Source organism: Artemia franciscana, chromosome 3, assembly GCF_032884065.1.
Source record: "Artemia franciscana chromosome 3, ASM3288406v1, whole genome shotgun sequence".
NCBI classification, from domain to species: domain Eukaryota; kingdom Metazoa; phylum Arthropoda; class Branchiopoda; order Anostraca; family Artemiidae; genus Artemia; species Artemia franciscana.
The window spans coordinates 32,786,989-32,814,770 of NC_088865.1; the positions used below are offsets into that span (position 1 = coordinate 32,786,989).

Below are 27,782 nucleotides of genomic sequence, written 5' to 3' on the forward strand. Positions count from 1 at the left end.
GTTTTGGAGAGATACAGACGGAAAACTTCCAGTAAAATTAGGAAATACGCAACATACACGTTGCCCTCAAAAGAAAGAACGGCTTCTGACAAAATTATTACAGTGGTAAGTGACGATAAACTCAAATTTTGGCATCATTATTAAAGATATGATCTATTATCAATTGAGTTCAGTTCACACATTCAATGAGTAAACTTGTCTTACCAATCTTTTTGCTTTCGCCGCTATTGCGTAAGATTGAATTTAGCAAGTGAATAAATATAGCAATGGATTATCAAATAATCTTGATATTGATTTGGTATCTACACTTAAGAATTTTCCAGTATTAAGGGTGTTAGCCGTGTCCTAATAACAGCAGCATTAATGCACGATTGAGCTTCGTGGGTAATAAGACTCGTTAAGAGGCAAGCATTACTGTGATTTCATTTGTTGATTCCATTAGTTATGGATGGTAAACAGGAGTCTAAGAACAAGAAAGGCAAGCGCGGGAAGAAAGATCGTAAGCAGGCAAGAGAGGGTGACAGCCAAATTAGTGCAATAATGAATTCTACGGTCCAATCTGTTGAGGATGTTACTGAAACATGCAACAAGACTAATGCTGACAATATATTGACAATTCTAGAAACCGTGTGAATAGCTTAGAAAAGCAACAGGCTAAGTGTCATGCGGATGTACAGCTATTAGTTAGGGAGCTGACATCCATCGAAATAAAAATGAATCTAGTGGAAAAGAAAGTACAAGGTTATGATAAACAATTGAAGCTTTTAGCTAATCAATCCCTTTTGGATGAAAATAGGCCGAATTTGTAATAACGTGGAAGTATCTAATGCTCCGTAATGTGCTGGCTGATGGATTATCTGTTACTCATTTAGGCCCGTGGGACTTTGTTGTGGTATTCTGCACAACTCAGTTTGTTAACATTAAAGTAAAGGATTGTCAAATGCGGTTGATGATATTAAAAAAATGCTAAACTGTTGAAAGGTAGAATATTTGGTGCTTATAGCTCCATATTTATTAGCGATGATGTTTCCCCTCGTTTCCGCCCAATAGGCATAAAGTTTCTCGGGATAAGACGCCTTCTAGTTGAGAGGCAAAGAATTTTGGATGCCTCAAGTACTACCCCCAATCCTTTGTGTTAAACAGGATAATAATGTAACTAAAGTTCCATGGTATGAAGCAAATTCGTTAACAGATCGTGGTTAAGAATTTTGGTTATTATATAGTCAGATATATTTATTATTTCTGTTTTAGTTTTTTTAGAATGTTAGGGTATGAAGATTTTGTGTTTATTTGTAATGGTGATGAAAGTAAAGCAGAAGCTATAGAAGAAGATGTTTTCGCAACCTCAGTGCAGTGATTACTGTATTTGAGATCGGAGTCTGTTTTTTCCTTTTTTGTTATTTTGTTTGTGTTGGAATATTAATTATTGTGTTTATAGAAAATACCTAAGAAGATAAGTTTATTCAATTGATGTTTATGCCTTATGGAAGTGATAATTCATTTGCCTAGCTTCCACTCGTTGCGATAAGTAAGTTTATCTAGTGCTTCTGATGCTCAGCCCTTTAATTTTCTTGAAGATTTGAAACAAAGGTCGATTTAGTTTGGGGAGAAATTTACCGATGTTTTACGTTGGTATAATGGGATGAATGTTGAGTGTTTTTTTTTTTTTTAATTCGAAGTATTGTTTCTCAGTTTATTTAGATAATTTGTGCCATGGGAAAAAGATGATTTTTTGTATTCTTTCTTTTAATTGCCAGGATTTAAATTGGAGCTTTCAATTTGTATCGGAGTTGGTTAACAAATTTATTTTTCAGGTGATCACCTTAACTGAAATTTGGCAGACCCCTACTAGTAATTCATTATTGTAAATTTCTGGTTTCAACTGTTTATCAAAGCCTAGGCTTTCTAGGCAGATATTAGGAGCATATGTGAGTAAAAATTTGCCGTCCCGAATTAGAGATGAATCTCTTTATGTTTATAGAGAAATGATTGAAAGTTCAGTTATTGAATTATTGAACGGAAGTTCTATTATATTGGTGGCAATATGTTATCAACCTCCCTCTTCAACATTTAGAGAACTCCATGAGTGTTTGTTGTCCCTGCTAGATCGACCCCAAATTAATACAAACCCATGTTACCTTGCTGGAGATTTTAATGTTGATTTAATGGAATTTGAGATTGGTGATCCACAGGTTTTAAGTTTTATGAATAGTCTTTGGTCTTTTGGACTGTGTCCAGGAATTAATATACCTACGCGCGTAGCTAGTACTAGTATATCCCTTATAGATAATATTTTTTCAACCTTCAAACTCGGAAACCACATGTCCTTGTAAATGATGTATCTGATCATTGTGCTGTTTTTGGGTCCTATTCACGGAGTAAGTCCAAACCACACCTCCAAACCACACCTAATGGGTGCAGAAAAACAAAATGATCCCTCAATTATTATAAATGCTAAAACACTTTCTAGTTTTAAGTCACTGATTCCACAGTTTGACTGGTCTACTATTGTTAACAGCAATGAAGACCCTAATCAAAAAATGGGTCTTTGTAATCAGCAGCTAAAAATTCTTTTGAGGAGTATTGTACTGTTAAGTACACATCATTTAAGTCGTAAAGATGCTCCTAGAAAACCATGAGTAAATAAGAATTTAGTACTTTATATTCGTCATCGAAATTTTTATTTAAGCGTATGCATATTGAAAAAAGTGAAGAATCTATTTCATTTTACTAAAAGTATAGAAATGTTTTAAATTGTGCTGTAAGAGATACAAAGCCAAATTATTATCATTATAAGTTTAAAAAAATTTAAGGTTCCACAAAGAAGACATGGTAAATTATTAAAAGCGTAGTTGGTGACCCCTAGGATGGTAAGTCTTACGTTATTAAAGATGGAGAAGATAATCTTTTGGTGGAAGCTGTAAAAACTTCCAAAGTGTTTAACAAATATTTTTCAAATATTGGGTCAAACCTATCATCGAATATTCAGCCACCAGAGGATATAAATTTTGAGAGGTTTTTACCAGCAGGTATTGATCTTTCACATTACTTAAGGCCAACAAATTATACTGAGGTGGATAATATTGTTCGTAGTAAGAATTCAAATTCATCTGAAGGTAATAAATTAAATCTAAAGGTAAAAAAAATACATTTTACCAACAATTTTGGAAGATTTTGTGGGATTCATTAACTCCTGCTTTAAAGATGGCATATTCCCTGATTGTTTTTAAGACAGCAGATGTGATTCCATTGTTTAAGGGAGATGAGAGGACAAGTGTGTCAATTTACAGACTCATTTCAGTTTTGCCCCTATTAAGTCGTATAATTGAAAAGTTAATTAATGATAGACTTTGTGCACATCTTGAGACCTTTATGTTCTAAAATTATGTTCTAAAATGCAGCAACATCTATTTCTTTACTGATTGGATATAAAAAAAATATAATTTTATTTCCTTATTTCTAAATTCCTCTTCTTCTATAGCAAGCGAAATGCAGTCTATTATTCAAAGAACGAAATTAAAATTTACCCTACTATTTAAATAGTAAAACAAACTTCAGTTTACATCATATTAAAAACAATCGACACAAAAAAGGGAACCTGAAAGAAACGCCATACTTCCAATATCATTTATAAACAGAAACTGAAAATATAAAAGACAAAAAAACAGCTACAAGTGTTAATATTTTGCCCAGAATTTGTATTTTTCTGCATGTGTCATTCATAAACGTGAGAATTTTTTTCTATGCAGTGTTGCTGATACTAACTATTGGAATCAAAATATTGTGATATTTTTACATGCTCAAATTCCTCGCAAAATATAACAACCATTCTCTAACGTTAGCGATGAATCTAGCAGCTTCAGAAGTTGAAATCGATGAGTTAATATAAATTTTAGCTGCTGAAAAAGAATTTGAAAGACTTTTGACTATTCGAGATTGTCAGTATTGCAAAATGCTATACACTGCCCAGTGCAGAATTTCTTACAGTCCAATCTCCAAAAAGAGATTGACGGTGGGATTCTCAAGCGTCAAGCCGCAGCATTCTTTGATCTAGCAGTGTTAAGAGCCACAAAAGCAGTCTCCCTATGAAAAGTGTGCTTCCGGTCAGCCCAATGTTAAAAGCCGTACCGCTGATGCCGCTATTGATAAAATACTTGAGATATTCAAAGATTGCCGTAAGCACAACGTGCAAATTCAAGTCTACGTCATCATTCACCTGGCAGAAGTTCCTCCAGTCCCCACAACCACGTATAGTATGCCATTGCAGAGAATAAACGCATGATTAAGCGCTCCCTGGCCGTTGTAACTGATGATATGGAATCATATGATTTCCCACCATTAAAAGCTCCATCTGATTCGAGTAGTGACGAAAGCAATTGTCTCGTAGTTCTCAAAAACTTACCACCAGGAATGTGACAGCTCATTAAACCGAAAAGTCACTCTGGACACAGTTGCTAAGAAAGCAGCTATTCGTAAAGTTGTCCCTTCCAAAGACAAACTGAGAGTGCACCTAAGTACCGCTGAAGTTGCCCAGCAATTGTGTGATGAAGCAGCTGTATTATTCCAGCCCAGCACTCAGGCAAATTATTCCAAATGTATACCTTGGGCTTATCCGAAATTACCGTGCCGATCTAGACACTGAAGTTATTGCTAACTGTAACCCCAGCATTACTGCCGCAAATCGGATCAGTGAGTCCACCACAATCAAACTTGCTTTCAAGAGTAGATTAGATCTTGAGAAGGCATTGAAAGCCGAGCTGACTGTCGATTATGAATTCTATCATGTTCTTGAGTACAAACCAGTACCTCGCCGACGGTTCAGATGTCCGAGCTTTAATCACATTTCTACAAGTTGCATTAAGTTACAGAAATGCACGAGGTGTAGTGGTGCCCATTCTTGCTCTAAGAATGCGCCTTGTTCCAACAGCCTTAAATCCGCAAGCAGTGGTAAGGACCACCTCAGCTTCAGATTCAAATGCCTTGTTTTGCAAAAAGCAATGAAGAACCAGAAATGACGAGCCTAACTCCCTCTCTCGCCCAGTTATCTATTCTTTCGTTAAATATTAACGACATCAAGGACAAGGACACTGTAATTGACGGTTTGTTAAGTTAATATGACACCATTTGTATTCAGAAGCACCACTTGACAAAAGGTAATCTAAATTTTCTTCGAAGATCCATCCTCCACGAAGTATTTCTTGTTACAGCTAAGAAGATGAGAGGGCGCCCCTGATGGTCTGACTATATTTACAACAAGAACTAAGAGCTCATATGGCACTTGTGACGAGGCCGGAAGAACCGAGAGGCAAGAGCTCATATGACATGAGCTAGCAAAATTCTAAGAATCAATGGATTGATTTAAAGGGAAAATCAGAGACTTAATGCCGGTCGGGATTTAAGATAACAGCTCTAAAACACGAGATCCTTCTAATTATCAAAATTCATTAAGATCCGATTACCCACTCGTAAGTTAAAAAACACCACATTTTTCTAGTTTTTCCTCTCCCTTAAGCCCCCTAGATGGTTGAATCGGGGAAAACGACTTTATCAAGTCAATTTGTGCAGGTCCCTGACACGCCTACCAATTTGCATCGTCCTAGCGCGTCCAGAAGCACCAAACTCGCCAAAGCACTGGACCCCTCCTAACTCCCCAAAAGAGAGCAGAAGTCCGGTTACTTCAATCACGTCTCTACGGCATTTGCTTACTCTACCCACCAAGTTTCATCCCGATCTCTCCATTCTAAGCGTTTCCCGAGATTTTAGGTTTCCCCCTCCAACCCCCCCCCACAATCTCACCAGATCCTTTCGGTATTTACAATAAGAGCTCTGAGACACAATATCTTTCTAAATATCAAATTTCATTAAGATCCGATTACCCGTTCGTAAGTTAAAAATACCTCATTTTTTCTAATTTTTCCGAATTAACTGTCCCTTCACCCCCACCCCCCCTTCGATGGTCGAATCTGGGAAATGACTATTTTTAATTTAATCTGGTCTGGTCCCTGATACACCTGTCACATTTCATCGTCCTAGCCTATCTGGAAGTGCCTGAACTAGCAAAACCAGGACAGACAGACCGACAGACCAACAGAATTTGCGATCGCTATGTGTTACTTGGTTAATACCAAGTGCCATAAAAAGGGCTTTGAAGACAAAACTGATCTCTTCTATGGATAGAGTTATAGTCCTATTAATGTAGGGATCGTTCTTCTGAATATGTATATGCCCACTGAATACCACATGGCTGTTTTTTTGACCCGATTCTCTGAAGTTTGTGACGATATCTCAAAGCTCCTTCGGGCTACGTGCTGTACAAATAAGCCCTGGATTGTTTGCGGTGATTTGAACTGTGATCCACGCCTCCCTGGAGCACGTAGCGACATTTTCCTAAATTGCCTCCCTCCTGCCTATATGATCTGCAACAAAAGCAAAGACTTTACGTACACTCAAAATACTAGTGCTATAACTGATTTAGATTTATGTTGTTTGCTCAATCGTAGTCCTGTTGTTTGCCCTATCGTAGTCCTTAAATCCGAGACCTACAGTGATTACCAGCCAATTGCGTTTAAGCCCACCCCTCTACTTGATATACCAAAGAAGAAATCGAATTGGTACAACAAAAGGATCTGGTCGAAGTGTGACAACGCTCTGTTTTCGGTAGCTGTGATTACATTATTTTCTCTTATTAAAGTGCCATTCCATCTCCAAGCAGTCGGAGTGAGCCACTCGGCATCGAAGCTTGATCTTAATTTGCATTATGAGCAAGTTCTACATTCTCTATGAAGAGCTGAAGCCTCTGCAATTCCACTCAAAAGGGTCCGAGTTGGTTCAAAGAAGCCAGGTTGATCTCTCTCTCTCTTTCCGGATCTTGTGAAGGCTAGGCAGCATGTCAAGCTTTCGCTGCGCATCTGGATTGCCTACGGAAGAGCCCGTAGTGGTACCACTTTTGACCTAAAGTACAGGACAAAGCGTAACTACAAAAAAGAACTCCGTAGGTTTCATCTGAAATAAAATTTTCAGTTCTCTAGTTCATAGAAATCATGGCACCGAGTTCATAAGCCTGAAGAGAGTTCGTACCCCCAATCACCTTCCAATCTCTCACTTAGTGCACGGGAAGAATATTATAAGGACACTTTCTCTGATAATAATCCTTCAATCAGTGCAAAATTATCTGCTTGTGTTCATTCACTACTGCCCGCTTGATTCACGTAATCACATATCCCTGCTGTTACAATTACAAACATCTAACAAGCTTTACTGAGGTTTAAACCTTTGTCCTCACCCGGCAGTGAAAGTGTCTGCTCCGTACACCTCGTTAGAGCACAGAATGAACTTCATTCTCCTCTCCAGATGATTTTTCAAACAATTTTATGCAATCGAATCGTCCCAAATGGTTTTCTAATTGGCCATTTAGCGTCTATGCTAAAGAGAGGTAAATCTGCAGCTCTTTGTGAATCACATAGGTCAATCGCAGCTGCTTGTAATGCAAGCAAAGTGTTTGAGCATGTAATATTGCCCATTACCTCTGTTGAAGATTGCGATGCAAACCAAATCGTTTTCTCGAAGGGTCTTGGTTGTCAACATGCCCATCGAATCCTGTCTAAGATCCTTATTGACGCACAATACAAGAATGATTGAGTGTTCCTTTGTACAGTTGATATTTCGAAGGCTTTCGATTCTGTGAATCACCATCATGCAATTGCTTCTTTGATTAAGTGGGAATTAATCAAAGTGTATTTGCTAGGTTACTTTATCGGTATTGTGATTCTATCAATTTTGGTAAATGGGATTCAAAGCTGAGTCTCTGATTCAGATAAAAAGTGGGGTCTGCCAAGGGAGCGTGCTATAGCCCAGTATATTTAAGTCGGCTATTGCCGATGTTTTTGATGGCCTTTTGTCCCCTTCGTTTCTTAATCGGGTGGATATAACGTATCTCGCGTATGCTGACGATGTATTGTCTATTAGAAGAACGCGCGAAGCTCTTTTGATAGGCTCTTGCATGGCTTTTCTAGTACTTATCTACAAATTGGTAGTTCGAAATGTGAATTTTTAGCGTTTAACTGTAGTTACCCAGTTTCTCTTTTTATTGGTACTTCTGCTATTTCTTGCACTGATTCATTTATGTATCTAGGAGCACGGTTCCCTTGTGCGTTATGTCAGACAAGAGAGGCAACATGTTGTAAAATAGAGGAAAGTTTGCGGTACAGTTATGGTTTTGATTGTGCCAAATCGGGGTAGGTTTTGCTGGAAAGATCTTCAAAAGATTTTCAGTGAGTAGATATAATTTTTTTTAGCATTAATTCCAATTTAATACATTTCAGCATGGTTCACTATAATTTTCAAGAGGGTATTCATTTTATGGTTAATTATGCTTCAACTTACTAAACACTACAATAAATAGACGGGGGAATTATCACTACCCTTCCCTGTGCATAAGTAATTAAGGAACTCACGAGTAGAATACTGAAAATTCAAATAAAAAAAAAAAACATCTTTTTCAAGCCCAAATTTCAGATTTTCACAGCATTTCAAAATAATTAAACCCCCCCTCCCCTCCCTCACCTGTTTGCAGCTAAACTAGAAATTAAAATAATAGAAAAAGTAAATAGATATCTTACGCTGTTTCACCATTTCCTCTGGATCTAGTGTGTTCTGGGAATCTTCCCGTGTTATGAGCACTTTCCCATCTAAAATATCGTCAGTTTTCCGTTCTTCTTGTTTTGCACTCATCTCACATTCGAAAAATAGCCGAACCAACGCTTGACATGCACTAATTGGGTCTATTATAAGAAAAAAAATCAATAAGACTCAAAATCCGTAAACTCATACTAGGAGGATTTGTTCCGCAATACCAATATAAACTCGCACCAGCATAAACTACTCAATACCAGAATCTAAGGAAAAAGAAAAAACAAATCTCGTCTTCTTCTGTTCCTTAAAACCAATTGCCAACTACAACAACTAAAGCTTCCACTAACAACCAATTGTAGCTTAAAGCCACCTGGGGAAAAAGATGACTGCAAACACTCTCCATCCACTAAGCTATAATCAGAACTTCACTCTTTACTCTCTCATATTAAAATCCCGTTCTATTTGAATCTCCTCACCCAATCCATTCGAGGACATCGATCTTTTCGTTTGGCCCTTCCTAGCTTCCAAAAAAGGTGCATCTTTGGTAGCCTATCATTCACAGTGCAATTCCTAGCAAACTTCATCCTTCTTTTTTTATAGACCTAGACAGCGACACCGACCCATATTTTCAGAATAGTTTTTTTTCTAACCGTAGGGCAAGATCCATCAAAAGAATCCCCATTAAATATAATTAGAATGCATTACTCCTTTACGCCTTATTCCGCACCAAACTCGCTACTAGCCTTGCCTCGTAGCTTAACTATGGCAATATTAGTTTCATATATAGCACTATTCATGTAAACTTTCTTTACTGGCAAGTCATATGTGAATCTATCAGTTGAATCAAATTCGTTTTTATAATCCATAAGCTGATGACTAAAAGGGTCTACTAACTTAGACACATCTCAATTACTAATCGAAGCGTGAACAATCCAGTCAACCCGACCTTTCCCTAGACTGTCTTATCTAAAAATATATCTACAGAATCTGTTGCCCTAATAAATACCATATTGCTATAGAATTTACTACTCCCTCTATAACAACCCCTCTCATATATTCGGGCTTAATTAATATTTCCTTAAAGTCACTCTGTGCTTCCCATTTATTGAAAATCATACTTTTTTTATTATGATCTGAATCTATATTGAATACCTTATCTGTAGTTTCGTATCCACCATTTTTCTGAAAACGTTGATTCAATACTTAATTATTACGCCATCTAACTGGATCTTAAAAATCATCAATAATGTTATCCATAGCCTCCTTTACGCATCCCTTTAATTAAGTTTAATCCCCTCTCTATTTTTCTTGATTTGCTCTGGTTTTCACGTTATCTATCATCTACAAAATCCTTATATAGAACCCTTCTCTTTCCTGACAAATTTAAATTGTTTTTCAATATTCTTTAATACCAGTGCAGAACAGGGATCTACACTTCCAGGGTGCTTAAGCTGGTTACCGACGAGACTTCAAGAAGCCCCTGGGACCTCCTACAGCATGGTTTTAAGCAATTACCAATTCGTGATGCTCCTCTATCAACAAAAGTTGACGTCCTGCGTAAAGACCAAAAAACTATGCTGAATTTCGGTTCTTTGTACTTAACACTTCAAGGGGTCCTCAATCTGAAGGTCACCTCCTCTACCCTCAGCCACGAGAAGAAAAATGTCTAGCGTATCCACTCCTTCCGGTTGTTAACGCGGAGATAGACACTGACAAACAAGGAATGTGTAAATAGAAAATAACATTTCATTAGCAGGAAACAATTGCATCAAAGCAAATAAGAGATTGAAGGATATTTAAAAACAATTGAAGAGCGCGTAAAGATAGAAAAAGGAGAGAAAGGGCAGGAGAAGAGGAAAAGAAGAGTAAGAGCGTAGAAATTGAAGAGCCTTTCATAGCGCCTCACATAGGAAGCAATACTTGCCAGCACCACAAAGATTATATAGCTGGATCAAAGCGTTCCCTTTAACATTTCGAAGAGTTAAACCGAAAGTAAATGACTATAAGGCTGATGTCGGTAAAGTTAAAATAAAAAGGAATTTAGTAAAATTAAGATTGTTTTTTAATTTTGTTTTAACCACGGTTAATGAAATAAATAACCTTTAAACAAGTCTTTAAAAAGGCGTATGTCTTAGTGCTGTTTCATCACCCAAGAACACTGGCCCGGGGCCATCGTCACCAGCCCCTAGAGCCTAAGTGGCAATGTTCATGTAGACGTTTTCTAAAATAATAGCTTGTCAAATCATCAATCTATGGCTAGCATAATGGCACTTACTCAGAACAAAAGGATCAATCTCGCATTCCCATAAACTTACAATAGATAAATAAAAAGGGTTTTAGCCAATTTTCTTCAAGAACGAAGAGAAAATAAGAGAAAATCCATAAAAATTGCGTTTCGTAGAAGAATAGCACTCGAATTTGGTATACACACACAGAAAATATTTCCCGTCTTTAAACTAGAGATGCAGAAACATTTTGTCAATGTCATGGGTAGTTTTTCCTAGCCCATATAAGGAAAATACACTTCTACATATGCGACCAGTTGACAAAAACATTACATTAGTCGTCTACATTTTCATTATGAAAGCCATTATGAAAGAAATTATGAAATTCATCTTCGTTGACTTTATCTTAAATCATGACCACTACTATTATTATTTCGAAATCTAAAAGACTGTAGTAAACAATAAATTAAAAACAAAAACGATCCTAAAAGGTTCCAAACAGGGAACTCACTTTTACCCTAAATTTATAACTGTTACTAATTGGTGTACAGAAAAGGGTAGTCGATTTGCGAAATTCAATTCCCGATTTTCTATACTTAAAAGCCATAATTTACCATGATCTTGAAAGTCATTATCGATCAGAGTCAAAAAAGTACCATCGAATTACACAAAAAAAAACTTTTCTTTTCTCCAATCGAGAACGTAGTTTGGTCTTTCAAAATTTTTAATACCCCTTTTTTAAGAATTTTATGTTTTTTGAAAAGATTAGAGGCACTAGAATACATACCGCAAAGAAATTGGTCTTCCGTTGCTGGTGCTATTAGTTTCATGAACCTATTCCTGTTTTCTGGAGCATTTTCCACAAGGTTGATTATAACGCTTAATACCTGAAATTCATAAAACAGTTTTTTAGAAAATTTTCACATTTCCTTGATTAGTAACACGCATTATCTGAGTACGTGAGAATATTCAATTGATGCTGTTTTCTCTGATAAAAACGGGAGTGTTGTTAAAATGATTTTCACCAAATTAGAAAAAAAAACAAGGAAAAAAAATCATACATATATTTTCACTAGGAGTCTTAACTGAATGATGGCTTCTAAACTCACACTATCTTTGGAGTTTTCCTATTCGGTAAACTAGAAAGAATCAATAAATGCACTACTACTGGTAATAATAAAACTGATTAATTAGAGTCAAGATAAGATTTACTGTTAGTTTCAAATTTAAGAATTACCTAATATATTTTTCAAATAAAGACCGCTTTGATATTTGTCAAACCTATCTCTAGGGCATAGCTGTAACAGTGAAAAGAGATATTCCAAGCATGAGCCCCTTCCCCCTAATCATAAAAAGAGCTAAGAGCTCATATTGTACTTGTGACGAGGCCGGAAAAGCCAAGAGCTCATATGGTATGAGCTCTGGCAAAATTCTAAGAATCAATAGATTGATTTAAAGGAAAATCAGAGGCTTAATGCCGATCGGAATTTAAAATAAGAGCTCTGAGTCACGAGGTCCTTCTAAATATCAAAATTCATTAAGATCCGATCACCCACTCGTAAGTTATAAATAGCTTACCTCATTTTTTCTACTTTTTTCAGCCCCCCAGATGGTCTAATCAGAGAAAACGACTTCAAGTCAATTTGTGCAGCTCCCTGACACGCCTACCAATTCTCATCGTCCTAGCACGTCCAGAAGCACCAAACTCGCCAAAGCACTGAACCCCCCTAAACTCCCCCAACAAGAGCGGATCCAGTACGGTTACGTCAATCACGTATCTACGACATTCGCTTATTCTACCCACCAAGTTTCATCCCGATTTCTCCACTCTAAGCGTTTTCCAAGATTTCCGGTTTCCTCCTCCGAATCCCCCCAATGTCAACAGATCTGGTCGGGATTTGAAATAAGTGCTCTGAGAGATGAGTTCCTTCTAAATATCAAATTTCATGAAGATCCAGTCACCCGTTCTTAAGTTAAAAATACCTTGACTTTTCTAATTTTTCGAAATTAACACCCCTCAGCTCCTCCAAAGAGAACACATCCGTTCCAATTATGTCAATCCCATATCTATAACTTGTGATTATTCTTCCCATCAAGTTTCATCCCGATCTCTCCACTCTAAGCGTTTTCCAAGATTTCTGTTTCCCCCCTCCAATCCCCCATGGCCCATGAATTCGATTTGAATTGAAAATAAATCATATGAGACATGGGATCCTTCTATATATCGAGTTTCATTAAGATTCGATCACCCATTCGTAAGATAAAGATACCTCAATTTTCACATTTTCCAAGAATTCTGGTTCCAACCCCAACCCCCCCCCCCCCATGTCACCGGATCAGGTCGGGATTTCAAATAAGAGCTCTAAAGCACAAAATCCTTCTACATACCAAATTCCATTAAGATCTGACCACCCTTTCGTAAGTTACAAATATCTCATTTTTTCTAATTTTTCCGAATTACTCCCCCCTCCCGACACCACCAAAGAGAGCGGATCCGGTCTGGTTATGTCAGTCACGTATCTTGGACATGTTTTTATTCTTCCCACCAAGTTTCATCCTGATCTCTCCGCTTTCTGTGTTTTCCAATATTTCCGGTCCCCCCCCCCCAACTCCCCCCTCCCCAAAGACGCTGGATCCGGTCGGGATTCAAAATAAGAGAAGAGAATTACGAAGTCTTTCTAAATATGAAATCTCATTAAGATCCGATCACTCCTTCGTAAGTTAAAAATATCTCATTTTTTCTATTTTTCAGAATTAACCCTCCCCCCCACTCCCCCAAATACAGCAGATCCATTCCGGTTATGTCAATCACGTATCAAGGACTTCTGCTTATTTTTCCCACCGAGTTTCATCCCGTTCCCTCCACTCTAAGCGTTTTCCAGGATTTTAGGTCCCCCCCCCAATGTCACCAGATCTGGAACAGATCCGGTCCTGTTATGTCATTGAAGTATCTTGGACTTGTTTTTATTCTTCCCGCCAAGTTTCTTCCTGATCTCTCTGTTTTAAGCGTTTTCCAAGATTTCCGGTTCCCCCCAAACTTCCCTCCCAATGACTCTGGATCCGGTCGGTATTTAAAATAAGAGATCTGAGTTACGAGGTCCTTCTAAATATGGAATTTCATTAAGATCCGATCACTCCTTCGTAAGTTCAAAAAACTTCATTTTTTCTAATTTTTCAGAATTAACCCCCCCCCCCCCCAACTCCCACAAATAGAGCAGATCCGTCCCAGTTATGTCAATCACGTATCTAGGACTTTTGCTTATTTTTCCCTCCAAGTTTCATCCCAATCCCTCCATTCTAAGCGTTTTCTAAGATTTTAGCCCCCCCCCCAACTCCCCGCAATGTCACCAGATCGGGTCGGGATTTAAAACAAGAGCTCTAAGACACAATATTCTTTTAAATATCAAATTTCAGTAAGATCCGATCACCCGTTCGTAAGTCAAAAATACTTCCTTTTTTCTATTTTTTTCGATTTAACTGTACCCCTTCCCCCCCCCCCCCCCAGATGGTCGAATCAGGAAAACGGCAATTTATAATTTAATCTGGTCTGTTTCCTGATACGCCTGCCAAATTTCATCGTCCTAGCTTACCTGGAAGTGCCTAAACTAGCAAAACCGGGACCGACAGACCGACAGAATTTGCGATCGCTATATGTCACTTGCTAGATACCAAGTGCCATAAAAAAACATAAAAATACAAACTCTCCACTTACGCAATGGCTAAAAAACAGTGTTCCGTGAACCCTCTCCCCAAATTGAAATCCTTGCTTTGGCCCTGCTTCTGCGCCACCAGTTTTAACTTTATCTAGTGCAGTGAACATCGTGGCTCAGAATGGATCACCTACCCCTAGTAGAAATCCAAAGAATAACCTTGATTTCAGTTTTGTCTAAGAAACAGAGTAATTAACTTCAAAGCTGAACACATATAGCTAATTTTTTGGAACATCTTAAGTTAGTAGAGAACAAATGCACATTGTAAATTTGACAATAATTTCTATCGGGATTGAGAGCCAATATTATTGTCGGAATGTTATTAACATTACTGCTTGATGAGAGCTTCCTAGAGTACAATTATTTCTTATTCACCTTTACATTGCTACATAAACTAGTGCATCAAAAAGAGGTACTTACCATTACAATGAGATCAAATCGGTTTTCTTCGGGAATACGTGGTGGTACAACGAATAAAACGACTAAACAGCTTTCAAACATAAGTGGCTCTTTTCCAAGAATACTGCTACCAAAAGCTGAAAACGGGTAATACAGAATTTTACAAGTTCTCTTTTCAGCTATGATACTTATACTATCGTCCTCAGAACGTAATAATGTTTTAGGAGAGCGAAAATAATGTTTCCGCGTTTTCATGGATTCAACTTTCTATCTAAGGGTTAGCATGGCAAAAATTTTAAAGGTATGGGTGGAATCATTTCGGAATATTATATATGGATTGTCCAAATTTTACAAAATGAAAAAAATATTAGTGATAAGAGATGGAAAGTAAAATTTAAAAAATCTAACATTTCTTGATACAAAAAGAATCAAACGGTAAAGAATTGCTATAACTTTGGATAGCACTGAAAATATCCATATTATCGTCCGACACCAAGAAAAAACACCCAAAAACCAACGCAACATCCAAAGGACAGCGAAAGGTAGGCAAGTAATAAGCTCAAATCTTGTTTAAAAAATATACAAAAGCTACACAAAAGAATCATCTATTGAAAATTACAATGTTACGCATGTCACCATCAAATACAACCAGCCCATATTGGCCTTGGCACTTTGAATCCTCAAAGAACAAGAGCTAAGAGCGCATATGGCACTTGTGACGAGGCGAGAAGAGCTAAGAGCCAAGAGATCATATGGTATGAGCTCTAACAAAATTCTATGAATCAATAGATTGATTTAAAAAGGAAAATAAGAGGCTTAATGCCGGTCAGGATTTAAAATAAGAGCTATGAGTCACGGTTTCCTTCTAAATATCAAAATTCATTAAGATCCGATCACCCATTCGTAAGTTATAAATCCCTAATTTTTTCTAATTTTTCATCACCCTTTAGAGGAATCTGGGAAAACGACTTTATCAAGTCAAATTGTGCAGCTCCATGACACGCCTACCAATTTTCCTCGTCCTAGCACGTCCAGAAGCACCAAACTCGTCAAATCATTGAACCCCTTCCCCCAACTCCTCCAAAGAGAGCGAATCCAGTACGATTCTGTCAATCACGTATCAAGGACATTTGTTTATTCTATCCACCAAGCTTCATCCCGATTCCTTCACTCCAAGTGTTTTTCCAAGATTTCCCCCTCCAACTCCCCCCAATGCCAAAAGATCTGGTCGGAATTTGAAATAAGAGCTCTGAGATATGAATTCCTTCTAAAAATCAAATTTCATTAAGATCCGATCATCTATTCGTAAGATAAAAGTACCCCAATTTTCACGTTTTCCAAGAATTCCGGTTTCCCCCTCCAACTCCCCCAATGTCACAGGATCTGGTGGGAATTTAAAATTAGAACTTTAAAGCACAAGATCCTTCTAAATATCAAATTTCGTTAAGATCTGGACACCCTTTCGTAAGTTACAAATACCTCAATTTTCAAAATTACCCCCCCCCCAATTCGACCAAAGAGAGCAGATCCTCCGGTTATGTCAGTCACGTATCTTAGATAGGTTTCTATTATTCCCATCTAGTTTCATCCTGATCTCACCGCTTTAAGTATTTTCTAAGATTTCCCGTCCCCCCAACTTCCCCCCCCCCCCCAATAACGCTTGATCCGGTTGAGATTTAAAAATAAGAGATCTGAGTTACGAGGTCCTTCTAAATATGAAGTTTCATGAAGATCCGATGACTCCTTCGTAAGTTAAAAATACGTAATTGTTTCTTATTTTTCAGAAATAACCCCCTCCCCAATAGAGCGGATCCGTTCCAAGTATGTAAATCGTATGTAAGACATCTGCTTATTTTCCCACCAAGTTTCATCCCGATCCCTCCAATCTAAGTGTTTTGAGTTCCCCCACCCCAAAACTTCCCCCAATGTCACCAGATCCGGTCAGAATGAGACACGATACCCTTCTAAATATCAAATTTCATTGAGATCCGATCACTCGTTCGTAAGTTAAAAATACCTCATTTTTTCTAATTTTTCAGAATTAACCCCTCCGCCAACTACTCCAAAGAGAGCGGATCCGTTCCGGTTATGTCAATCATGTATCTAGGACTTGTGCTTATTTTTCCTACCAAGTCTCATTCCGATTCCTCCACTCTAAGTGTTTTCCAAGTTTTAGGTTTCCCCCTCCCAACTCCCCCCCCCCGATGTCATCAGATCTGGTCGGGATTTAAAATAAGAGCTCTGAGAAACGATATCCTTCTAAATATCAAATTTCATTGAGATCCGATCACCCGTTCGTAAGTTAAAAATACCTCATTTTTTCTAATTTTTCAGAAATAACCCCCCCCCAACTACCCCAAAGAGAGCGGATCCGTTCTGTTTATGTCAATCATGTATCTAGGACTTGTGTTTATTTTTCCCACCAAGTTTCATCCCGATCCCTCCACTCTAAGTGTTTTCCAAGTTTTAGGTTTCCCCCTCCCAAATCCCCCCAATGTCACCAGATCCGGTCAGGATTTAAAATAAGAGCTCTAAGACACGATATCCTTCTAAACATCAAATTTCATTCGTAAGTTAAAAATACCTCATTTTTTCTAATTTTTCAGAATTACCCCCCCCCCCCCCCAACTACCCCAAAGAGAGCGGATCCGTTCCGATTATGTCAATCATGTATCTGGGACTTGTGCTTATTTTTTCCATCGAGTTTCACCCCGATCCCTCCACTCTAAGTGTTTTCCAAGATTTTAGGTTTCCCCCCTCCAACTCCCCCCAATCTCATCAGATCCGGTCGGGATTTAAAATAAGAGCTCTAAGACACAATGTCATTCGAAACATCAAATTTCATTAAGATCCCATCACCCGCTCATAAGTTAAAAATACTTCATTCTTTCTATTTTTTTCAAATTAACCGGGCCCCCACTCCCCCCCAGATGGTCAAATCGGGAAAACGACTATTTCTAATTTAATCTGGTCCAGTCCCTGATACGCTTGCCAAATTTCATCGTCCTAGCTTACCTGGAAGTGCCTAAAGTAGCAAAACCGGGACCGGCAGACGGACCGAGAGACGGACAGAATTTGCGATTGCTATATGTCACTTGGTTAATACTAAGTGCCATAAAAGATTGAATCTGTTTGAAAATAGTATAAGCAAGTAAGTTAGGTAATTTTGAATTAGAAGTATTGTAACATTTTCATGAACCATCTCTGGTCTCCCGTACCGCAAACGAAACAAATATGCCTCTGGAAATGCTACCAGCAGAAAAAAATCAACTAAATTAAACAATTAAACCATGCTAGTAATAAGATTTAACCATTATCAATGGATAATTTATTCACTGAAACTAACTAATTCTATAATTATCTTGTGTGGATCTGTTTATCACAGATCTCGTACTGAACTCCGACGAGCTCCAGTAACTTCTGCGTATATTTAAGTTGTTTTTTATTCCGCTCTTCGTTTTTTGTTCGGCCTTTTTCAATCTGGATAAGCTTCGAGCATTAGCCAATCAGAAAATTCTACGAAAAATTCTGACTGGTTCGGCCTTAAATAAGTTCAAATCGACTAATTTTGATTTATGGCTTCATCCAGTTCTGGACGCTAGCTAAATCTCTTTTGTGAAACAACTTGGTTTCAACTGATTGCCGGAGGGGGGGGGGGGTTAACAGCCCAAAAATATAAAGTGTGCTACTCGTATAAGCTTATTTTTACCATTGGAAGACTATGCTACTGGATAACTGTATCCAATGGCCTTTCAGATAATTTTACCACAGGATCACTATGGCTAAACAAACAGACATAACCGTGGAAAAAGAAACGAAAAAAATGAAATAAAAAAAAAAACCGCTTATTCACTCGGACAAAATATACTGGTTACAGACATCACAAAATAAATTGAGAACAAAAAGATAATTTAACCAAGGAAATAAGAGAACACTAGAAAATGCGCAACACTAAAAATAACAAAGTGAATAAAAATCAAACAGGTCAAAGAATTTCAAATTTAGTTTTCGACATTGTTGGCGTATTTTCCACGAGAAATCATAATACATAACAAGACACCAAATACAGATATATCCGTAGGAACTAGTTTTGAGACGAATGTCCATCAAACTCTCTTGCAACATTCCTGACTATTTACGCACATATTTGACATTTAAAGTATTAAGCTTTAGGATAAACCAAATGGGAGAAGACAGTTAGCTGACGTAGGGACAACGATACGTATATCCCTTTTATCCGTAATTCGCCAGTGTTATTTAAATTATTCAGTCGTGTTTCAAAGGGCCCGATTCAGAGCTGTTCTATCAGATAGTTTCTTGAATACTTCTGATGAAGCAAAATTACTGAAAAAACAGTAGAAATTTTCTTAAGTGGTGTCCAAGTTGATACCCAAGGACATTAACATAGGACTGCTAAGAAAAAACGCAACGAAAAGTTACAACTGAATCAGCTTCTTGGTTGTTCTTTTTGGTTTTTTATTCGACGATTTCTAAGCTGACATTTCTAAAAAAAAATCAGCAAATAAGAACTTATTTATGCTTTCATATAGAGCTGAAAAAAGGAAGGCCACCCAAAAGTCCTGTACTCAGTCGCTCACTTCGTACAAGGTATATCTGAAAGTAATGTCAGTAAATTTATTACGACACGACTGTACGTTGGAGCGGGGTCTACCCAGTTGATACTTGTAGTGGGGGAGCCTAGCTAAGCAGTGCAGTGTCACTCAGCTTGCTCAGAGCATTATATAGTGAGGATTGGCTATTCCGTGAGGTTTTTTTTAATTCTTGTACTAGTGACAGTGCAACATTCGTCAGAACAGATTTGCGATCTCTTTTGCGAGAAAACCGACCAAACCGCTGCGGAAACTACTACCAAGATCAAGATTAATTCAGATCAGCAAATCTTTCGGAGGCATACTTTTTGGAAGGTCAGCTACTAAGACTGCATCAGACTGTCATCCCTAAACCCCACAGCAGACAATGTACACGAGTGAGGAACTGCTGAAGGTGGATTGATCGTTAAGTATTCGTTTAATGTCCTACGTGTTAAACATTCCACCAAATGTTTATGAAATCGTTAGGAACCGAGTCAGTGTGCGGAAGGTGTGCACAAAAATAGTTCCAAAAGTACTCAGTGACAAACAAAGTCACGCCGCGCTGAAGTAAGAGAATAATACTTTGACATATACAAAGGTAATCAAAAACTTCCGAAGAACGTCGTCACGCGTGACGAGACTTCAGTATTTGAATATGATCCTAAGGCCAAAAGCAACCATCAGAGCGACACAACCCTCATCCCCTCACCCGGAGAAAGCCAGGATGAAAAAACCAAAATCAATATCATTCACATCATGTTTTTAACCTCAACCGACTGGTTCATTGCGAGTATGTAGAAACTAGAACTACAATGAACACCAAGCTTTAAGTGAAAGCCCTCAAAAGATAGAAACATAGGGTTCAATACGTCTGGCTAGACATTGCAGACAATTGGAAGTTGTACCACGATAACGTGCTGGCCCACAGTGCCTTCAACATCCCTGACAACCCGGTTCAAGCGGGGGACCAATGACCACCCAGTTCAGACATTTCCTACTTCTACACCACAAAAGAAACGGAAAGGCAAGCATTTTGAGATAATGGATAGGATTGCAGTAGCTTCCATCGCACCATTCAAGGACACCACAGAAGATGACTACCATAATGCATTCGAGATCTAGAACTCTCACTAGAGCCGGCGTGTCGACACAAAAGGACACTATTTTGTAGATTTTTAAAAACTTGAAATGGTAAATTCAGCAAATGATTTTTAAAAGACAAACTGACATTACTTTCAGGATAGTCTTTTGATTTTATAAAACAGGTTTAAATCAGAAATCCATAACACGCTACATTAAACCGAAATAAAATCTCAATTTTTCAAAAAGAATGTAATTATAGCTTACATAGAGATTTTTTTTTCTTTTTTTTTTCAGGTAAAACTCAAGAAAACCAATTCAATTTACTGCGAGTTAGATAGAAAACCCAGATTAGATTATTCCTGGATAGGGCGCATACTTATCATTTCACTTTCCTGGACGAGATTTCAACAATGATCAATTCATTTTTACTAATAGTCATTATTAAGGGCGCTTTTCATACTTTGACAATTTTATTATGTGAAAATCTATCCTTTTTTTTTTAGTTGAATATGGATAGTCTTGAAAGCAATGAACAGTAATAGTTAATCGATTTTTAAATCCCTTTCTCTACTCTTTTCCACAAAAAAAGAAATCGAGAGAAAAAATAAGTAAGCAGATGGCTAATTCTATAATCCAATCTCTTCCGTCATAGTAACAGTAAAAAACGTAGAAAAAGACAATCATGCAAAATAAAAAAAGGGATTACACACATAGATATGTGAAAAAATTAAAATAAAAAGAACAACTGCGCTTGTAATGTGTAATCTGTTTATATTCAGAAATAAAAAGTTGCTTACATTTATTCTTGTAGTCGTGAGTCATGTTAACAAGAAACTTGAGGATATTCAGAAGGACATCCTTTATAGTTGCATCCACATCTGACGTTTTTAAAACTCCACAAAATTCACCAACACCTCCCAGGGTAAAAGTTATTGTTCTGAATAACTCCAATAAAGTATTCATGAATCGGCCATTCTTCCATTCAAGTAAATGTATCTGATTGTCCTCATTCAAATTTGTTACCTAAAATAATGATGATAAAGGAAGGAACTGAAACATTTTGATCATTTAAACAACAAGATCACTCAAAAAATACTAGCGAAAGAATCACAAGTAATAGTTGAATGCGCGTCTTGAACTAACCTGAAGTAACATCATTTTTATACAATCCTAATAAGGGGGGGGGGGGTTAATGCCAGGTTTGCTTCTCACTCAATTGCACTATCTGTCTGGCTTCTTCTACAATTAGCCATGACTTGATGCCCACAATTATTCCATTTTAATTCCAATTGCTAGGGGCACATTTAATTGCTATTCAATTTAATTGCTAGGGAAACATATAATGAAGCAAGTAAAAAAACTAAATTTAATCTTCCCAACCGTTCACCCTCCCTCCATTGCCTCCTTGCCTATTAGTTTTTTTTAAATACAATATACCTAAGATTTAGTTGCTATGTCGTTAGTTCTTTTTTTGGAGGGGGGGGGTTGTAGGTGTCTGTGTGAGCTACCAACCATTCTAAAGAATAAAGATCTTCTATGCTCAATTAAAGAAGCTGACATTTATCATTCAAAAGATTCTATTCATTTTCTTTTGTTCTCTGTCTTCCTCTTGATCTCGACCTTGATCTTTCACTTCCTTTTTTATCTATCACCTTTCATCTATGGTTATTTACATATAATGCATCTGTTATCTTTGACTTTATGGCTATCTTTTTCTTAAATTTCATTTTCCGGTTTAGCTAAATTCAGTATTCTTGCTTTTTCACAGTCTAAACTTGACTTGATTCCACAATTCCTTTTTATCCTTTTTTGCTGTCAATCCTATTACCATGAACATCGTCTTTTTTTTATTTAAACAAGATTATTAGTTTTAACCGTTTTTTTAAAGTAAACATAATTAATTATACCCCTTCTCCCTATTACTTTTACTTCTACTTATTACCTTCATAACTGTACCGATTTTGTAGACACGACGCGGGTTCTATAAGCTTTATTTATGTTTTATTCCCTCAAAAACAAATTACAACTAGACTATAAACAAACTAGACAATATACAACCAGACTATCGCCTAGGGTGACTGCACAGTTTTAGGTGGTTTACAGGAATAAATACAAGAGTAAAGGTCAAAGAGTAAATAAAAAACTTTTAGGAAGTTGATTCAAATTCAAACTAAATAATTTAAATTAAAAACAATAATAATTTACACGAAAATTACAATTCGGCTCTCAATCCGCATTGCATTCTTTTATATATATATAACTATTTGTGCTAACTCATTAGTCTTGCAATGCACATGGATCACATTATTAGTTTCCAAAAGCTATTCTCCCAGCCAGTTTTTCGAAACCCAATTTTGGACAGATTTTGGCAAAAAAATCCGAATAGTATACACACCGAAACACGACAATATTGCAATGTTAAGTGAAACTAGCCAAGTATTTGATTTATTTCTAGCATTATAGTGTAAACATGACTGACAGGTAAATAGGTTTAATCAGGTTATCTTAAATCGAAATATTAATAAGAAACATTATTTGCTACGCAAAATTAATTATCAAAATATTTTTTCAGCAGCAAGCAACAGTATCGTTTCCAGCCTTTAATCAGCTTAGATTACCCTACTTAAGATAGACAACGATACTCTATACGACTATATAAGAGATTACCAAGACATTATTACTCAATAGTAACTTCGTTAGTTAGATACAGTGTAGATGAAAGAAAACCCTTACATTTTCAAGGACTCGTAAACATCTGTCCAGTTTGACAACTTTTTCAAGTTTTTGTTTTGGCCAGTCTCTAGTTGCACTAACGCATTCTACACATTCGGAAACGGTTTCAATTAAATGTTCAATCCCTCCAAGTTCTCGAAGCTCCTCCTTGAACCATTCGCCCGCTCTTCTCGAAGTCAAACTCAATAAAGTTTCCATTGCAAGTTGAGCAGTCTGTCAAAGAAGAAAGCGACATTAATGATTTTGACCGGATTGATTGTCTTAATTAAGCTCTATTCCATTTCAAAGCGACTTTGTTTTAAATACAAATAAAAGCCAACGGCTCAGACAAATTTTTAATATGCCAAATATTTTTAATAAAAGCAATATAAAAGTAAATCTAGACAGCTGGAAACTGGATTTTTTTTGGCAGAATATAATAAAATGAGACAACTTATCAATTGAACCAAAATTTATCATAATGCTTCTTAAGGTCATGTTAAAAAAAAAATCAAACTTACTCATTATAACCACTTTACATGTAATACCATTAACTGGTTCCTGAATATTGACAAATGACTATTAATGAATGATACATGTAAACCATATAGTTATTTTTTGACGAAAACGATTTCCAATTTAAATGCAGAGTACATGAATTCAAGGAATATCAAAGACGCATTTACGAAAAAGTGATGCTACTCAAACGTTTTCCCATTCCGTTTGGTTTAAAATAAAAAAATTGAGTTTGAAAGTTCTTATTTTGTGGTTGTATCAACTTGAAGGAGCTTAAAATTACACAGATTTACTAAATTAAAAATGAGTCTTTTCGGTTTTGACTTTGTTTTCATACGCAGTAAAATATTTCCATTTTGACGCTTATTGAAAATTTTCGTGTTTTTTATGTTTGGACTCGGTAATGCATGCATCTTTTAATGTAATAACAGCTTTGTATTTAAACATAAATGCATTTTCAAGCCTGACAGACAGCACAAATGCCTAGTGGCATAATTCAGCGCTGTAAAAAATACACGAACAGAATCAAAAGATGGCTTCAAATAACTCATCTGAAAAGAAAAGAAAATAAAGAAAGAAAACAACAAACAAAGAAACGGGACAACTTTCTTAAAGATATCTTTCCAACAACCTATTAACAGTCATTAGTCCAACAGCCAGCAGAAAGTTTTTATAAGGAGTTGAACAGAAATGCTTTGGATAAAGATCCCTAATTTTGCAGTTAATTAAAAAAAGTGTCTTTTAAACGAACATAATCAAAATTTGTTTACTATTCTCTTACTTCGAACCTAAAGAGATAAAAAGAAATACATAAAAAATATAGAGGGCTGGCATCTGTTTTCATGAGGAAAATACTTTTTGATACATCAAAAGTGAATGTATAGGAGGTTAAAACCTTCTTTTTTTTCGTTCAGAAGCTTCCAAGAAAAACATTGAGTTAGGTTGTCTAAAAAATTTTGTTTTTAAAGAAAATAAATGTAAGGAAATGAACCTTCAACATAATCACTTTTTTTTTCTCAGATCATAATTGGAATGATAGAAATCATGGAAGAGCTAGTAGCAACGAGCTAATCAGAACAACGAGCAAGTAATACCTAGAAACTCGAACAAAAAAAAATGCCACTCTGATAACACTAAATACGATAAAAGAATTTGCTTTTTACGATGTTTCCACATATATGTTTATTAGAATTTAAAGTCGCCCAGAAAAATTAAAAAAACAGATAACTTATAAAATGGGAACTTCCCTCATGGGACAAGGGATGATTATGATAAACGCTCTGCCGTAAAATGCTACATGTCCAAGAATTCTAAATTGGATGTTTCAAGGCTCGATATGCAAAAACTCACAACTTCACCTTTTCCCCGAGAACACAGGCTGCGAGTTTATTTGCTTTTTAGTAACAAGCGTGATCATACCGACCAAGTGATGGTAAAAACTATCCGAACGAAAATTGAAGTTCTAGTGTCCTTTTTATGTAAAAAAAAAGAGACACCGTTAAGTCGCATGGCAGCCATTTTGTGATTCAAAAGAAAAATTGTGACATTTAAACAAGCACCTAGTTTCAGAGGTCAAGCTGCGGCAAGGTTGTGTATTCGTCTCTAAATATGTATTATACTTAAGCAAAATTTACAGATATTATGTATAACATATATGCAGCATTATTGACGGTTATACAGTATTGTATACCCACCAGTTATAGGGGGCTGTCTATGAATCATTATGTGGGCGAGGGGAGTGCCTGAAGCCTAAAAAAGTGCATTTACGGGCTCAAACTTTATGGCTCTCGCGAAAGGTTCTGCAAATGGATATGAAGGGGATATTTAACCCGCTATATCCGCATGAAGGAATACATTTTATTCGGAAAAATATATTTGGATAATCGGCTAAGAAGGACGTTAACCAGGTGATAGATGGCCTCTTATTGCCGCCCATATTTAGTGGGAAATAAAAAATCACATTCACATGTTTGCTTACAAATAGGCAGAGGAAAGTGCGCATCTTTAAGAGGGGACTTTCATTTTCCAACCATTGTTATGTGAAAAAACATCTTTAGGATAAGAGCACGAGGTTTAGGAACGTGATGACCCTTTAGGATAGGACAAAAATAAACCAGGCACTTTGGTTTAAATACTATTTAATTCACTGAACTATAAACTAGAACACGCTAAAGTAGCATAAAAAAAAAAATATAAAAAAAATTGTATGATTGGATCTAAGACTATATTCAGAAGAGATATCCAAATTTGTCCTTTTAATAACGAAATCGGCCCAATAAACAGTTCATATTTTTATGTATTTCCAGCAATAATACATCAACAGCGAACGAAAAATAGAAGCCTCGTTTGAGTCAGTCGTCAAATGGCCCCACTAAACCTAGTTCAGTTTCGTAGAACTCTTTGGCATATAATACAAGAATCCTTTTAACTATTTCTAGCAAAAGTATCATCATAATGTCGGCTCTATTGTCTTATATTATTCCAGTGGCAATGCTCAGCTCTCAAATCATTTAAACCACATCACCCTTCGAAAATTTTTACAATTACTTTAACATTAAGCAAGATATTACAATCCCAAGGACAAATCAATGTTTGGTTAAAATCTGCAATCTATATCTTTTGCAGTAACAAACCATTTTTCCGAATTAAACTAGTCTACGACTCAAATGAAAAAAACATTACAAGTACCAAAACAGAAATCAGAAGCTATTGAGAACTTGGTCCTTTTACAACAAAAAAATTATTTCTTCTCAAAACCTAAAATAGGATCCACCGGAATTTTTAACTTGGTTCATTACCACAAACTTTAATTAACTTTTCTCTGTGGTACACCAAGAGCCAAGAATTTATCTCAGGGAAAGGGAAGAAAACAGAAGAAACCTCGTATTCCTCTCTTGTTTTAGCACACATAATTCTCTCACCTTACAAATTTCTTAATATTACCTTATAATACTCTTAACCTTACAAAGGAGAGAGCATGCCCCATCCCTTTTGCCTTCCCTCAACAAACATACCTACGTATAATGTGACCAGTCAGACTTACAGTCAAATTATCTGTCGTCAAATGCATTGCCTGTTTTTTCTTTTTGACTTCATCACATATTTGCTTGACCTTTATCCGATTGCGTTCATATTCAATATCCACAACTGATTGGGTAGATTCAGTCTCAGAATCCAGAAGATTCAACATCAATTCTAATGAGCTTCTGTCCAAGTCAACATTCAGCCTATCCAATGACAGAACAAACATCACAGTTGCTGTACACAAACCAACACTCTGAAAACGTCATAGAAATTAAGTTCAAAGAAAGAGCGAGAGAAAGGACAAACTAACAGATATAATCCATAATTTATTGTTTGTAGACGAGAAAGAGGCATAAAAAAAAGAGATTAAGGGCTAGGGTGATAATGACATAGGGATATAGGAGGAGAAGAGGACTAGATACATATTAATACACCAGATAGGCAGAACAGAGAAGCATGCAGACAATCGTAATCAAGAGGGGGGGGGGAATTTTTTTTTTTCAGAAGACTAATTTTACGGAATTTCTGAAAACCGGGTACAACAATGGATTGATTAAGGAAAAAAAGACACTTTTTTTCCCTTTAACCAAAAATTCTCTATTGTGCACATTCGTGGCAAGACATTACTGTTTTAATCAAACTAAAAAAGTGTCATCACGGCATTTGATTAGTTTTTTTTTATACTTTAGGTGTCAATTTTCAGGAACTCATGATTTAATAACTGAGCTCAAATTTGGTTTTAGGGAGATAAAAACAACAGAGCAATAATTGAGCTATTGGAAAATAATAGAGCAATTTAATGGGTTGGAAAATAATAAAGCAATTAATGGCTTGGAAAATAATTATAAAGAAGATGCATTTGTTTACGTTTTACGAAGGCTTTCGACGTG

General features: G+C 36.5%; 2 protein-coding genes across 4 annotated transcripts in view; one reads left to right on the forward strand and one right to left on the reverse strand.

Annotated features, from left to right (window-relative positions):
• LOC136025179 (uncharacterized) overlaps positions 1-8,246 on the forward strand; it is a 187,732-nt gene extending 179,486 nt beyond the window's left edge. For 2 of the 3 annotated variants that reach the window (XM_065700956.1, XM_065700957.1), the window contains one exon: positions 1,815-2,142. Coding sequence is in view for 1 of the 3 variants with exons in the window: in XM_065700957.1 (XP_065557029.1) it covers positions 1,815-1,868 (54 nt within the window). In the remaining 2 variants the exon portion in view is untranslated. Of the gene's footprint in view, positions 1-1,814; positions 2,143-8,131 lie in introns of those variants that run through there. The other variant, XR_010617034.1, reaches the window with a different exon arrangement.
• LOC136025178 (uncharacterized) overlaps positions 1-27,782 on the reverse strand; it is a 57,062-nt gene that overhangs the window by 8,195 nt on the left and 21,085 nt on the right. The window contains exons 6-11 of the mRNA XM_065700950.1: positions 26,912-27,145; positions 23,374-23,586; positions 21,438-21,663; positions 14,987-15,102; positions 11,644-11,743; positions 8,619-8,780 (exon numbers count right to left, since the gene is read on the reverse strand). Of these exons, the coding sequence (XP_065557022.1) occupies positions 8,619-8,780; positions 11,644-11,743; positions 14,987-15,102; positions 21,438-21,663; positions 23,374-23,586; positions 26,912-27,145 (1,051 nt within the window). The remainder of the gene's footprint in view (positions 1-8,618; positions 8,781-11,643; positions 11,744-14,986; positions 15,103-21,437; positions 21,664-23,373; positions 23,587-26,911; positions 27,146-27,782) is intronic.